The sequence below is a fragment of the Verticillium nonalfalfae genome, assembly GCF_003724135.2.
Source record: "Verticillium nonalfalfae strain VnAa140/NRRL 66861 chromosome Unknown scaffold_32, whole genome shotgun sequence".
NCBI classification, from domain to species: Eukaryota; Fungi; Ascomycota; class Sordariomycetes; order Glomerellales; family Plectosphaerellaceae; genus Verticillium; species Verticillium nonalfalfae.
Window position 1 is genome coordinate 242,093 of NW_021167257.1, and position 14,102 is coordinate 256,194.

The window sequence follows — 14,102 nt, forward strand, 5'->3', positions numbered from 1 at the left end:
TTCCAGACCCAGTGGCGGGCGGTGGTGTTCTTGGGGTGGTCGCTTGGCGATTGGTGAACACCCCGCTGAAAAAAGTCTGCGGGTGATTTGTTGAAGGCGATGCCGGTCAAAGGTTTAGCACCAGGCCAGGGAGCCTCGAGCTAGACTCCCAGTGGGCAGTCGATGCAGTGAAAAGGCCAGTATGTATTGCATCTACGCGACTCAGTCTGGCGCTGGTTTGTTGATTTGTGTGGACGGTATATTGATCTAGAACTGCTTCTTGATGATCCTTTTGGTGTTCTGATGTTATGAGCCAGTGTCTGCCCGCCCTCCCCTCTCTACACCGACTTGCCCAATATTTGCTGTGCGTGTGGCTGAACAAGGCTGCGTGGCGTCTGGCGTCGAAGCGGCCCCCACGTGCCACTGTGGACTGGGAGAGCTCACTAACCAAGCACCCCCTAATAGCTGCCAACCAAGACGGGTAGGCTGAGCTTCGAGCGCGTGTGCCAGTGCCAGCGCCTGCGCCTGCCACTGCCCATGCAAACCTCCACGCGTCGGTCGGGTCCTGTTGATCGAGGAAACCCCCGTCCTCCCAATTTCCAGGTCCCCCAGAATGCCATCCGTCCGACCACCTCCTCCCTCCTCATGGCGGTTTCCTACAGGTCCCGTCGCCGGTCGAGGCGCCTTATGGCCATCGCCGCCTTTCTCCTCCTCGCCCTGACCATCTTCTTCATCCTGCGCTCTGGTTCCTATGTCGTCAGGAGTAGCTTCGACTGGAGCCAGCACGTCCACACCCACGCCGTGGCACCCTCTTCCATGCACCCTCTGCCGGCCGGCCAACCGAAGAACCTGCCTCGCGTGCAGCACGACTTTGCACGAACCTCCGATATTGCCGACGAAGCCCACCTTGCCGCCGATGCCCTAGCTGAACAAGTGAGGAAGGCCTTTCAGAAATGCTGGGCGAGCTACAAGAAGTACGCCTGGCAGTTTGACGAGCTGGTTCCCGTCTCGGCTGCCGGGCGAAACACCTTTGGCGGATGGGCTGCTACCCTCGTCGACTCTCTAGACACTCTCTGGATCATGGGTCTCGAGACTGAGTTTGACCAGGCCGTCGCCGTCGTTGCCCGCCTCGACTGGGCCAACACGACCGAAACCGCTGCCAACGTGTTTGAGACGACCATCAGACACCTTGGCGGCATGCTGAGCGCCTACGACCTGTCCAACGACGCGCGTCTCCTTTTTAAGGCTGTCGAGCTTGGTGACATGCTCTACGCCTCCTTTGATACTCCAAACCGCCTGCCACCTTTCTGGCTCGATTTTGAATTAGCCAAGCACGGCCGTCTCATCGCCGGCACTTCGGACCCCTCAGCTTCTCCCTGCTCGCTGTCCCTCGAATTCACTCGCCTCTCTCAGCTTACAGGCGACACAAAATACTTTGATGCCATCGAGCGCGTCAAGCTCTTCCTGGGTCGCACCCAGCATTCGAGCCGCCTACCGGGCATGTGGCCGGCGCTGATCAACTTTCGCGAAGAGACGGTCGATGTGTACAACGAATTTACTCTGGGAGCTCTGGCCGACTCTCTGTATGAGTACCTCCCTAAGATGTATGCTCTGCTAGGGGGTCTCGACGCGTCCTACGAGAAGATGTACCGCGACGCCATGGACGTTGTCGAATCATACCTTCTCATAAGGCCCATGGTTCCAGACGGAGCTGACATCTTGTTCGTGGGCACCGCTTTTGTGGACGAACCTGGCAAGGTGCGACGCAACCCCGAAACGCAGCACCTGACGTGCTTTGTTGGTGGCATGTTTGCGCTCGGTGGCAAGCTGTTTGGCATCCCTGAGCACGTGTCCATAGGCAAGCGTCTCGCCAGAGGATGTGCTTGGGGCTATTCCGCGTTCCCCACGGGCATCATGCCCGAGATTTTTGGCGTCGTTCCCTGTAAGTCGCTTGAGGGATGTCAATGGGACGAAGCGAAGTGGCGCGATAACCTCCGAGACGACCAGCCCGCGCCTGGTTTGCCAAAAGGCTTCACCCATGCCCGCGATCCGCGGTATATCCTGCGACCAGAGGCCATTGAAAGTGTCTTTTTGCTGTACCGCATGACAGGCGATGCCGAGTGGAGGCGTCTAGGGCAACAAATGTTCGTGGCTATCGACAAGGCCACGAAAACCGAGTTCGCCTACTCAGCCATTGCTGACGTGATGGTGAACGGCGACACCCAGAAGCTGGACTCAATGGAGGTAGGAGTACTATGACTGTTCATCTCTTTTTCTTTGATGCTGATTCTATCGCAGAGCTTTTGGACGGCCGAAACATTAAAATACTTTTACCTACTGTTCTCACCAGAGGACCTCATTAGCCTCGACGACTACGTCTTCAATACCGAGGCGCACCCTTTCCGAAGACCAGGAAGGCCCGTAGAATCGAAACCAGGATAGAACTCGGATCACTCACGATGAAACACTTTACAATTATAATGATTTATTCTTCGCCTGGCTCCCCCTCACGCTGTGGTATCATCCATCTGCACTACAAGCACGCCATTCGCTTATGGCTTCCACCGCAGCATGGTCATGGACGCCTGCGGGAACTCATATAGGCCCTGTCCATCCCAGGAACTTTCGGCAATGCCGACTTCTTCCTTCTCCTCCGTGTTGACGGCGTCAATGCTCGGGCCCGCCACCGTGAAGACATCAATCTTGCCGGAGACGCCCTCGAGCTTGGTCGCAAAGCTCTTAGTCTCGTGGATATTGACAACGACAAGCGATACGATGCCCTCGTCGTTGATGGACGCGCTGACGTCGAGCCACGGTGTCTCAATGGTGCCACGAATCCATTCGGGCTTTGTCTGACCCTCATACTCGCCGCACTGGACGTTGACGCCGATTGTCTGGCCGCGCATATGTTTGCTGAAAAGCAGCAGGGGCCACCACGTCGGCTGCTTGAGGAGGCCATTTTTGGTCGTCATAAGAGGAGAGATGACGTTGACAGACTGCGCAATGGTTGCCATGCCGATGTACTTGGCCTGGCGGATGAAGACGTTGAGCCAGACAGCCACAGCGAGGGCGTCTGACAAGGTGTATTTCTCCTCAGCGCCAAGCCAGCCCGGCGCTCTCACGGGATCCCAGACGTTCCACTCATCAAAGCAAATCTTCTGACGAGGAATGTTGTTGGGGATCTTGTTCTCGATTCGTGCAAGATCAATGAGGCTGGCCGTGATCTCAATGGCACGCTCGGCAGACCGCGGCGCCGTAGCATTCTTGAGGTGCTCAGGAGACGCTGTGTAGATGTGAATGCTGTGCATGTCAATGAGGCATGAGGCTGAGTTGTCGCCGAGCGCATGCATTGTGTAGTTGATACACTCCTTGGTAACGTAGGCGTCCCAAGATGTCGGGCCCTCCATGCCGCAGAGAATCAATTGCACATTCGGGTCGAGGAGCTTGAGCGCCTTGGCCCACTGCCATGCCTTCTTGGCATAGTCCTCCTTGGTCATCTGCTCGACCTGCCACGGACCCCAGCATTCGTTGCCCAGCGCCCAGTACTTGACGTTGTAGGGCTCTTCGCGGCCGTTCTGTCGCCGGAGGTTCGCGTAATGGCTGTCGGCCGTCGAATTGCAGTATTCGAGCCAACCCATAGCCTCGTCAAGCGTGCCCGTGCCAAAGTTGAGCGCCAGGTATGGCTCGGTGCCGACGACCTCGCACCATCGCAGGAATTCATCCGTTCCAAATTCATTTGTCTCGATACCGTGCCACGCCAGCTCTTGCCTTCGTTGCGTCAATCTCTGGACTCTCAAAATCTCTGCTTCGGTCTCGTCACTCACTTCTTGGGCCGCTTCTCGCGAGGGCCAACGCCATCCTGCCAGTGGTAGGTCGCGATGAAGTTGCCGCCGGGATAGCGCACAACGGGGCACTTGAGCTCCTGGAAGGCCTCGATCACGTCCTTGCGGTAGCCATTCTCGTCAGACAGGGGGCTGCCTGGGTCATAGAGGCCACCATAGATGCACCGGCCCATGTGCCTGGTTCGAGAATCAGTCACAGGGCCTACTACTGGTGTGACGTGCGCGAAGCGGAAACTCACTCAGTGAAGCCGCCATAGGTATTGTCTTCAATCTTGGCAATCTTGTGGTTAGGATTGACCGAGATGACGGGCTGCTGCTCGTCTGTGAGTTTCGTAAAGGTGGCCATGGTTGGAGTAACAGTAAGAAGTAGATTTATGAGAAAGAAGACCAGAGAGAGATCAGTTGTTGAGACCTAGGTGTTAGGAACCAACGTGTTTTATCAGCCCTGTGCCAGACAGGACCCGCGCCGATGATAGGAACGTTTGCCGGAGCGGAGGCGCGTGTACTCAAGATGCGGAGAAGGGGGCAACGAGCCAGTGCCCAGTCGGCGGGGTCGACGGCGGGGACATGCGCCCCAAATTCTGCATGGCGTCCCGGGGCGCGGTCGACAATGGCCCGAGTTGGCGGGGAATGTGTGGGCTCGTTGAGTTTGCCCTGTTGAAGCCGTGCCAGTGACCTCAGGTTCGCGATATTGACCAAGACATCCCAGCCATTTTCATCCCACTGGCATAGATAACCTGACCCGCCATGCTGTCTGCTGTCTTTGCCCTGATCCTTAATCCACCCGCGAGTCAGGGTTTAGGAATCCGGCAATGCGGTTGAATTGATGGGAATTGATGTCAGGCTACCTAGCCTGGGTATCAATGCCCCGATGTTCCGATTGGCGCGCTTCGCGGCAGCGCCGAATTCGACCTCCGCGTGCCTACTTCGCCAGCACTTGACACGGCCATGATGGGATGACGGCGAAGATACTGTCGACAGCTTGGTGGCTTGCTTCAGTGCGGAAGTACCTGATTGAAGTAAGCCCTTTCCCTTGGCATCTGTCATGCCTTGCTCTGGGACTTGCTGCTTTGCTGTTGTTTTGTGGTCTTACCGATGCGCTCAAATGAAGCACGGCATCGGCGAAGACAAGACGGAACTCATCTGAGCCCATGTATCTGCTTACGTACCTAAGTGCCTGCGGCAGCCGACGATGTCCATCATCAACACGTGGGGAGTTCCATTCACAACTTGTGACCATTCTCGTTGACCTACACTGAACGCACTGCCTGCTTGGGCCATCATTCTAAGGATCGGAGTTCATGACCGGAGCCAGCACGACTGTCGTCGCAGTGGGCCACGCAGCCCCCGAAGGATTGCCCCGCCGGCTAGTGACTCTCAGGCCCGCAGATCCCACTCCACCCTTCCGAGATACAGGCGGGATTTCCAGCGACACTGGAAACTTGGCATGCGGTGCTGGTAGCATTCATATGCTTAGGTTTCTGTGCGGACCGATCATAGATAAAGCCACACGGCCGCACTGTTCGATCCGAAGTTTTTCAGTTGCTGCTGTCCGATAGATACATCATCACTTCAAGAATCGCCATGGCCCTCCCCCCTAAAGTATATCAGTGGCTCGTCGGCGTGTTCGCCTCGCTTGGCTCGTTGACATATGGCTACGATCTCGGTGTCATCGCCCAAGTCATCGCCGCTCCATCCTTCCTGGACCGCGTCGGCGACAACCCTGCCGAAATCGGAGGCATCGTGTCTATCTTCACGGGCGGCGCCTTCTTTGGTGCTCTGGCTGCTGCCCCGATGGCCGACAGACTTGGTCGTAAGCTTTGCATCCTCGTTGGTGCCGTCGTCTTCATAATCGGGGGTCTGTTGCAGACATTGGCGAAGAACACTGCGTATATGATGGCCGGCCGTGGGATCGGTGGCCTTGGAATTGGAGCCATGGTTATGAGTATGTTCCGTGTTTTAATGGTCTTGTCCGGGTCTTGCTGACTCGTTTTCAGTCATTCCCGTTTATCAGGCCGAACTTGCACATCCAAGTATTAGAGGTACTGTCACTGCGCTTCAACAATTCATGTTGGGCGTCGGCGCGCTCTTCGCCGCCTGGTTCTCCTACGCCATGACTGTCGGCGTCTCTGATGATAACGAGAACCAGTGGAGGATATCCCTCGGATTGCAAAACATCCCAGCTGGCGTCCTCGCCCTCTTGATCATGCTTTTCCCAGAGTCACCCCGATGGCTTATTGATCACGGAAAGGCAGAGGACGGCCTCAAGACTCTCGCCAAGCTCCACTCCAATGGAAATGTCAACGATGCCTGGGTCCAAGCCGAGTTTGCTCAGATTCAGGAATCCATTAGCGTCGAACACGAGGTTCAGGCAAAGTCCTACATGGAACTTTTCCGCGATAAGTCTTGCCTGCGACGTCTCTGGATTGCCTGTTCGGTCCAGGCCTCTATTCAGATGACTGGCGTGGCAGCTATACAATATTACAGCGTGGCTATCTACAGCAAGATGGGCATCTCGACAAACAACACCCTCATGTACCAAGCCATCTCCAACATCTTGGCTCTGTGCGCGCAGGGTCTCTGTATGGCTTTGGTAGATCGGCTTGGCCGTCGCTGGCCCCTCATCTTGGGCAATATTGGCAACTGCGTTACTTTTATCATTTCCACCGCCCTCCTGGCGTCTTTCCCACCTGATGAGAGCGGCGGAAATAAGGCAGCGAGCTGGGCATTCATCGTCATGACTTGGATTTATAATTTCTCCTTCAGCGCCACGTGTGGTCCCTTGTCATGGATTATTCCTGCAGAGATATTCGACATGAAGACCAGGGCCAAAGGTGTCAGTATTGCGACAGCCGTCAATCTTGCATTCAACGCAATGATTGCACAGACGACGTCAGTGGCCCTGGACGATAATACCGGCATCGGATGGAGATGGTATATTCTATTCATCGTGGGTCCTTCCTGGTCATGAAGCTACACTGAGGCAACGGCTAACGTTCAAAGGTGTGCAACGCTACCAACGCCATATACTTCTGGTGTGTGCTCCCCGAAACCGCTCGTCGTCCTCTTGAAGAGATGCGCTATCTGTTCACGGAAGCGCCATACTTTGTTCCAACCATGAACCCTTCGCATGCTTATTCCAATGGCATGGAGCTACGACTGGAACAGGCTGAGAGGAAGCAAGGTGGTGCCGCTGACTTAGAAGTCGAGGATGCTCAGAGCTGTGTTTGAGCTCACTGGACACAACTGGACGCATCCATTTAATCTTAGCATGCAATCCAGGACAGACCATCTCATTCAACGCTTGCTAGAGGTTCAAAATAGTACAGATCACATCTCGACCGCCACTCCTGATACGCTGACATGCTCACTTCCACAAGGTCCTCTTATCAGCGGCATCTTTGACGAAATGCGTCATCAAAAATTGGTTTCCAAGACTTTCCAGTCGCCCCCGATATCTTTCTTCTGCTCGGTGTGCCATCTCAATCTGCTTCTGGTGAGTAGCCAGAATTGCCCGCTGTTGTGGCAATGACAAGTGAGCAAGACTCCTCTCGTCGTTCTTGTTGAGCGAAGCCAGCTGTTTCGCGAACTTGTACTCCTTCTTATCAGCTCTCGTCTGCGTAAGGGCATCCTTGCCGAAACGACTGACTAATGACGTTGATAATGAAGTCGTAGGTGCTGAGCTGTTGATGTCGCTTGCTGGTCCATCCTTTATCAGATCTGACCTGCCAGGCGATCGTGGCTTCAGAAGTTGTCGTCGGGGATTTATTTGTATTTGAGATCGGTGAGAGATGACTCTACCTGAGGGCAATCGGAGCGAATTTTCGGCAGGCTGCACTGTGCGATTCTCGACTCTATCTTTCCTCGGGAGTGCACTGTCGTCTGCGTCTTCGTCTACTCCGCTCCCCGCCTCTGAGCCGGAGAAGTCATAGAAGTCTGCAAACTCCGAGTCGTCGCTGGCAATATCGAACTTGCAGTGGCCTTTTCCAAGCATGTCTGTAGATTTGTCAGTTTCACTTTCATGACGCCTGAGGCTCGAGGTTAACTGACGTTGCTGTACTGCGAGCGTGCTAGCCCGCTGCGTTCCACAGCAGATGCATTCGTTGTGTCTGACGATGATGAGGTGGAGATAGGAGAAGAGAGTTTCAAGATCCACAATGAGGCGCTTCTTATCTGGGATGAAAAGCCCGTGTACCTTTTGCATGTGCTTCATGTTGTCATCAAATGATTCGGAGAGCTTGTTGCATAATAAGCATATATCGTGATCGAAAACGGGGTCCGCCCTAGGTGTTCCGATGAGTTCTGAAAGCTTGTCTGGGGTGCTGGACCCGCTTCCGGTGGTTGTTCCGCCTATCATATCGATGATAATCTAGGCTGGTGAGATTTACTGTGGTGTTGTGAAGCTAAGAGCTGTTTGGGGGTTGGGAAAGCAGGTGAAGGCGGCAATGTTCGTATGATCTAGTATCGTAGAAAAGACCTGACTCAAAGCATGCTTTGACTGATAATAAATATATATGTTTTGACTTCATCTCGAATCGAACACCTTTGAGGCACAGAGCACCGTGAAGCCCCAATTCATCGCATTCAGGACCATGAAAATGTGAGACTCGCAGATGCCAAGAAGTGGCGTCTTGAAGCAAGTACTCTCATTGGCACATCTGTGCTGCCTCAGAATGAATCATCGTGGCTAATGAAAAGCTAGACCTAATCAGGGTTGATGTCCTGGGTTGACGCCATGTAATTTGACAATGCTCTGCGGGGGGTCCCAATTTCAGGGCTGCCCCCTACAGATCTTGTCAAGCAAATTCCTGAATATGACCCAGCTTGCATTACAGCAAATGTATCCGATGGTGCCAAAGCAAATGTGTTCGATGGTGCAGCTGTGGTATGGCTGACTGTTGTCATAAGTCTCCAGATGGGTCCCGGAAAGCGCATAGAGACGGCTTATTAGACGGCTCTGAGCTCCACTGCGCCCATGCTCTCGGAGTTAAGGTTAGGTACCATACTTTGATCAAGGCAGCATATTAGACCCTAATTGTTTTAGCAGGCACCCGAACAAGCCGAAAGCTGAAATGAAAACGAGACCTCCGCCTTTACTTCCTCTTAACTTTCCATCGGAGTTCTATCGTAATTCCGTTACAAAGCCCAAACCAACCTGACACCCATCAAGGTCTGGGTTTGCTGGCTCGGCGCTGGACCTCAAAGATTGCGTGATGAACGGATGGCAGCGCTATTGTCAGGACCCCTGCGGAGCCACCAAGGGCCTGCCAAGCTAAGGGGCTGGCTAGGGGCTAAGGGGCACGAGAGAACGTATATATAGGCTGCGGAGGGCCCCCCAAGCTGCGGAGGGCCAGAATTCAGATGTATTCCGACCCCCTACCTACGTTCTATTTGCTGCGGACCACGTGCGGAAGACCTCTTCACTCTGCTCTAAACAACGCTCTGACAGCTATCTACTTAAGCTTCGGCTTCTGGCCCGTACCGAATTGCAGCCATCAACCACATGTGGGTGGCCACGAATGGCCACTGACTGGCGCTGCGCCCCAGTGGATTCACATCTTTGACCTTTCGATACGCGTACTCGCAGGGGCAACCGCCGTCTGCCGGGTTTCTCACTCAAAGCTAGTGCTCTAAGTTTGGCTAAAATGTACAGTAGATTTCCAGAGGAAATTCAAAGCAGTTGCGAGATGCATGCCCGAGCTGACAGTATTTTGTGTAAAGAAAATGAACGAGACGCTCTTGGTTGCAGCATCCTCAGCCTCCTGCCTTTTGGCTTCCGCCGCGAATCCACGACGCTGGGGCTTGAGCAATAGTATCACCTGTGGCTTGGATCGAGTAGGAATGCTTTCACCTGGAGCGAATGACAGACAAAGCAAACACCCAAAGCCCCCCCCTCCCGGCAGACGACTAAAAGTACTCTACATGAATCTCAGGAGTATTCGGTCTGCACAGCTGTGAGTGTCAGCTTACGTTGATTGACGCTGCAGTAACCATCGCTTATTGCGCCTCGCGCCTCGCGCCTCGCGCCTCACCTGTGATCGAATTGGACGAGGATACGCGAATTCATCAGCGCATGCTGACAGGCGTGGACGCCGCCCAAGTCGTCACGGAATCTTTTTTTAGACGTGTGTAATGTCAGGTTAACAAGAGTCAAAGAAGAAACGACGTATATAACACCATCTCTCGGACGTAGTATGCCACTAGCCTATTTCCATTCACTGCTCGTACGGAGACTCTTCATATTGCAACATCACAATGAAGTTTGCCGCCGCTCTGTCCGTTGCTTCACTTGTAAGTGCCACCTATGGCAAGTGTGCACCCCATGCGAATACCACCGTCCCGGCCATGCCCGGCGCTCCGGATCAGTGCTGTTGCTTGACATACAAAGCTGCTTGCACTATGGGTATGGAGCGAATGTTCCACATAAAACTCTTCTACACGCCGAACTGGCGACACCCTTTCATCTTCGCCTGGGTGTGGTGAGGTATTCCCAGGTATGGGTGTCCAGACTCTTGAATTCTTCAATACAATGCCTAACGCAGTAGGGTATGTTCATAGTACCACTCGACGCCCGAATTCCGTGACTTCGGCCGTGTTGAGAACGCACCGCCCATTCTCGAGTTCGACGGCGCTGCAGAATTCTGGGTACACAACCTGGAGACTTTCCAATCGATGGGAAGCGATCCAGAGTACCTCAACAAGATTCAGCCTGACGAGGCAAACTTTATTGACCCAGAATCAATCCGAATGATCATAGGGGTAGACTATATCGTTGTGGAGAGCCAAAACACGGTCATGGAGCACGGTCGATCTTTCTGAAGATAATGCCCCATTTCTATCCCGAGGTTAGATCATCATGTCAGTACGGGGCAGGCAGAGTTCTTGACGTACCTAAGCAGTGGTATGTCAAATGTAACAGCGTTCGCTCCATGCAGCAAAACTGTGAGCTCCTGGGATTTGCTCGGTCTGGTTGTGAGACTCGACCTACAAATTGCATTGCGTACGCCTGGAACATTGCGAGGTGGCATTGTGTAGCCGGTATCCCGAAGTTCTGTTGTTGCATTCAAGTGAAGCTGGGCCAATTAAAGGAATCCCTCCCCTGAACATAGCCCCCGACGCGTGGCAACTCATTTACCGGCCGTGCTTCCGAAGCCGCATACAGAGACACACGTTCGATGAGTTCAATAGGCTGAACTTTAACGTGTCTTAAATGAGAAATCCCAGCATTTAGGCACCATCTCTAGCTGTTTTGTCTTGCCCCATGACTCGATCCTATGGCCCTCCTGGTCGTAGCTATCAGGTTTAATTCGCACGTGTACCCTCTTTCGGAGCTCTCGGATGACTGATGCTGCCCCGAGAAACCGGTATTTTCATTTCTGATTAGGAACTCATGCGTACAGCCCTCAGGCGCAGTAATCCTTTTGGCATGACGCAGCGAGAATGACTATGACGTGCTGGCATGTTATAAGCCAAGACTGTTAAGGAGTCTTTGTCGTCCATAATGCCGCATTATAAATACTGAGGCCCGACTGTTGCTAGTGTGAGGGTTGCGCTGCTGCTCAGCCAGGCAGAGCCTTTTGATCATAACTTTCTGCAGTTCGTACAACATGAGATTGTCGCCAATCATCGCCTGGCCCCTGTGGCTCGGGAGCGTATCTGCAAACCCCAGCAAAGCCATCGGTGGCCACAATGGTCGCCCTGATCTCGGCTGCAAGGCCAAAGCCGTCTATGTTGACGTGGCAATCATTGGCGGCGGCTCTGGGGGCATTCACGCCGCCATACAACTGAAGGATGCTGGTGCAAAGGTCTTGGTGATCGAAAAGAAAAACCAAATCGGAGGCCACGCTGAAACGTACAAAAATAATGAAACCGGCATTGTCAGCAACGTCGGTGTCGTTCTCTTCGAGAATACAGATCTAGTGAAGCGATACTTCAATCGCCTCAAGGTCCCAATTACGACGTCCAATGTATTGGCCACAACAAGTGCATCACGGCAGTTCGACTTTGCTTTAGGATTTCCCATTCCAGCCCAAAGCGCTTCCGCCGCAGCTGCACAGCAGCAAGTCCTTCAAGCCGCCGCTCAGGCTTACACTCAGAATGTGCTCAGCAAGTATGGATGGATCGACCAGGGATTCCTAGTCCCTGACCCTGTCCCAGCAGAATTATATGAGCCCTTTGGTCAGTTCGCAGCAAAGTACAACTTTTCGGCTCTCCTACCAGTCATTGCACAATTCAATTGGTATACGGGGAACCTCACAACCCTTCCGGCACTTTATGGTATCAAGGGCCTCGGGCCTGGTCTGCTGAGCAGCCTCTTCGGCGAGTTCATCCTGTCCGGCACGGGCGACACCAGGAGTCTATACGACTCTGCTCTCAATGAGCTCGGTTCCAGTGTGCTCTTAAGCACTACTATACTCAACGTTGACCGTCACTCTAACGCGACTGGTGTTACTTTGGTAGTAGCTGAGTCTGGCAAAAGCCCCAAGACAATCATTGCCCAGAAGCTGTTATTGGCTATCCCACCAACTTTGAAGAATATGATAGCCTTCGACCTCTCCATTCAGGAGAAGGAAATCTTCTCCAAGTTTTCTTCTTTGGGTTACTTCGCCGGCGTAGCGAGTGTCCCTGGGTTCAACGGCAGCTTCACCAACATCGGTGCTCTGACTCCCTTCAACCAGCCCATTATCCCTGGCAACAATGGCTTCAGCTCCACGGGCTCCCCCGACGAATTCCTCATTGGAGGAGGATTTGATACCGGCGACGTGACAGATGAGGACGGCAAGAACCTTGTCCGCAAGAATCTTGCTACCCTTGCGGCCGCGGGTGTTGTCCCAGCAGATGCAGCATCGAGCGTCACATTCCCGTACACCTCCAACCACACGCCTTACAACGTACGCTGCAAAGCCGAAGACATCAAGGACGGTTTCTACCGGAAGCTGGTGGATTTGCAAGGTTCCGGGAACACATATTTCACCGGGGCGGCGTTTGCCGGACACAACAGTGCCTTGATTTGGAATTGGAACCAGGGGACTATTTTGCCTGCTATTACGAAGGCGCTTGGTCTATAATATGACGCATGATGACAGACTTTCGGATGGATTAAGATTGATTTTGATTGACCTATATTCAGAAAGCACAATTTATCTGAAGACAAGACAAACTTGCCGTGCTGTAGAACCTGATTCCGTACGTGACTGTGAGTGTACTATCTCGTACGACGGAAGAGTCAACTTCATTTACTCCACAACACCCAACTGTCTCAACCATGCCTCGCACAAAGAGGGCCATTTTGAGACGGGTACTTCAGATCCAGTATCCAGCGCGAATCCGTGTGGCGCGTCGGCAAAGACGTGAAGCTCAACGGGGCCTCCAGCCGCCTGTATGGATTGCGCCAGACGGTAGGCGTTGACCACAGGAACGACGGGATCGTTGTTAGAGTAGACAATGAAGGTTGGCGGTGCCAAATTCGATAATTGCTGATCCGGGATGACAGTGTCGTAGAGCGCCTGTTTTGCGGGAGGTTCAAGAGGGGCCTTATTTGGGATGATAGTGTGTCCAACTGCGTTTGTAGAAATTGGTCCATACCCAATGATAGCAAAGTCCAGCTTCGGCACTGGCGCTCCTGCGGTAGAGACCCAAGAAGCCGGGTACTCGGCGAGCAGCGCCGAGCCAAGATGACCGCCAGATGATAAACCACAGACTGCCAATCCTTTTGGCACATCGGCCCGATCGCTAATCAATCGCAACGCCTGTCTTGCGTCATCGATTGGAGCTTGAGGTCCTGTGGCAGCCGTAGGAAAGCGATGAACAAGCACGAAAGCCTCGAAACCGAGTGACGCAAGCCAACGGGCGATCACGACTCCCTCTTTGCCAGCCATCAGCTCAACATAGCCACCACCACCGAGGATGAGGATGGCGCGCCCGTTGGACATCTTGGGCTTGTATCCGAATAGCCATGGCCGTGTAACACTAGAAACAACCCCTTGGTCAATGACCCCTCCAGGCAAGTCGATCTCGAAAGCACCATCGAGAGGCTCATCGTCCCACAATGGCCATTCCGAATCGGCTGCAAAGGCTGCTGAAATGCCCATCTTTACGTTGCAGTGAATTGGTAGTGGTGGTGGTGAATTGAGTGAGGTTGCTGCGATTTGTGAGATAGGGGGCTGCTCGGTGTCTCGGAATTGGGGCACGAAGCGTTTTGTTGTACCCGTTCGGTTGGTTTTCTCCCGAATACAGTGGATATCGGGTGGAGGGCACGGCCGGGGGGGGGGGGGGGGGGGG

The 14,102-nt window shown here is 53.7% G+C and overlaps 7 protein-coding genes across 7 annotated transcripts; 4 read left to right on the forward strand and 3 right to left on the reverse strand.

Annotated features, from left to right (window-relative positions):
• Window positions 1-624: 624 nt before the first annotated feature.
• Window positions 625-2,238, forward strand: D7B24_005360 (uncharacterized protein; the record flags this gene model as incomplete). The annotated part of the gene is made up of 1 exon (XM_028639517.1): window positions 625-2,238. One exon carries the CDS (start codon window positions 625-627, stop codon window positions 2,236-2,238), a length of 1,614 nt encoding a protein of 537 aa, XP_028496201.1.
• Window positions 2,239-2,531: 293 nt separating this feature from the next.
• On the reverse strand, window positions 2,532-4,167 carry D7B24_005361 (uncharacterized protein; the record flags this gene model as incomplete). The annotated part of the gene is made up of 3 exons (XM_028639518.1): window positions 2,532-3,747; window positions 3,804-3,998; window positions 4,061-4,167. The coding sequence occupies 3 exons, from the start codon at window positions 4,165-4,167 to the stop codon at window positions 2,532-2,534; spliced, it is 1,518 nt and encodes a 505-aa protein (XP_028496202.1).
• Window positions 4,168-5,405: 1,238 nt separating this feature from the next.
• D7B24_005362 (uncharacterized protein) lies at window positions 5,406-7,052 on the forward strand (the record flags this gene model as incomplete). Its single annotated transcript, XM_028639519.1, has 3 exons — window positions 5,406-5,766; window positions 5,819-6,771; window positions 6,825-7,052. 3 exons carry the CDS (start codon window positions 5,406-5,408, stop codon window positions 7,050-7,052), a joined length of 1,542 nt encoding a protein of 513 aa, XP_028496203.1.
• A 136-nt stretch (window positions 7,053-7,188) lies between these two features.
• D7B24_005363 (uncharacterized protein) lies at window positions 7,189-8,178 on the reverse strand (the record flags this gene model as incomplete). The annotated part of the gene is made up of 2 exons (XM_028639520.1): window positions 7,189-7,817; window positions 7,872-8,178. 2 exons carry the CDS (start codon window positions 8,176-8,178, stop codon window positions 7,189-7,191), a joined length of 936 nt encoding a protein of 311 aa, XP_028496204.1.
• Window positions 8,179-10,076: 1,898 nt separating this feature from the next.
• Window positions 10,077-10,640, forward strand: D7B24_005364 (uncharacterized protein; the record flags this gene model as incomplete). Its single annotated transcript, XM_028639521.1, has 2 exons — window positions 10,077-10,112; window positions 10,380-10,640. The coding sequence occupies 2 exons, from the start codon at window positions 10,077-10,079 to the stop codon at window positions 10,638-10,640; spliced, it is 297 nt and encodes a 98-aa protein (XP_028496205.1).
• A 788-nt stretch (window positions 10,641-11,428) lies between these two features.
• D7B24_005365 (uncharacterized protein) lies at window positions 11,429-12,889 on the forward strand (the record flags this gene model as incomplete). The annotated part of the gene is made up of 1 exon (XM_028639522.1): window positions 11,429-12,889. One exon carries the CDS (start codon window positions 11,429-11,431, stop codon window positions 12,887-12,889), a length of 1,461 nt encoding a protein of 486 aa, XP_028496206.1.
• A 168-nt stretch (window positions 12,890-13,057) lies between these two features.
• D7B24_005366 (uncharacterized protein) lies at window positions 13,058-13,912 on the reverse strand (the record flags this gene model as incomplete). Its single annotated transcript, XM_028639523.1, has 1 exon — window positions 13,058-13,912. The coding sequence occupies one exon, from the start codon at window positions 13,910-13,912 to the stop codon at window positions 13,058-13,060; it is 855 nt and encodes a 284-aa protein (XP_028496207.1).
• Window positions 13,913-14,102: the final 190 nt, after the last annotated feature.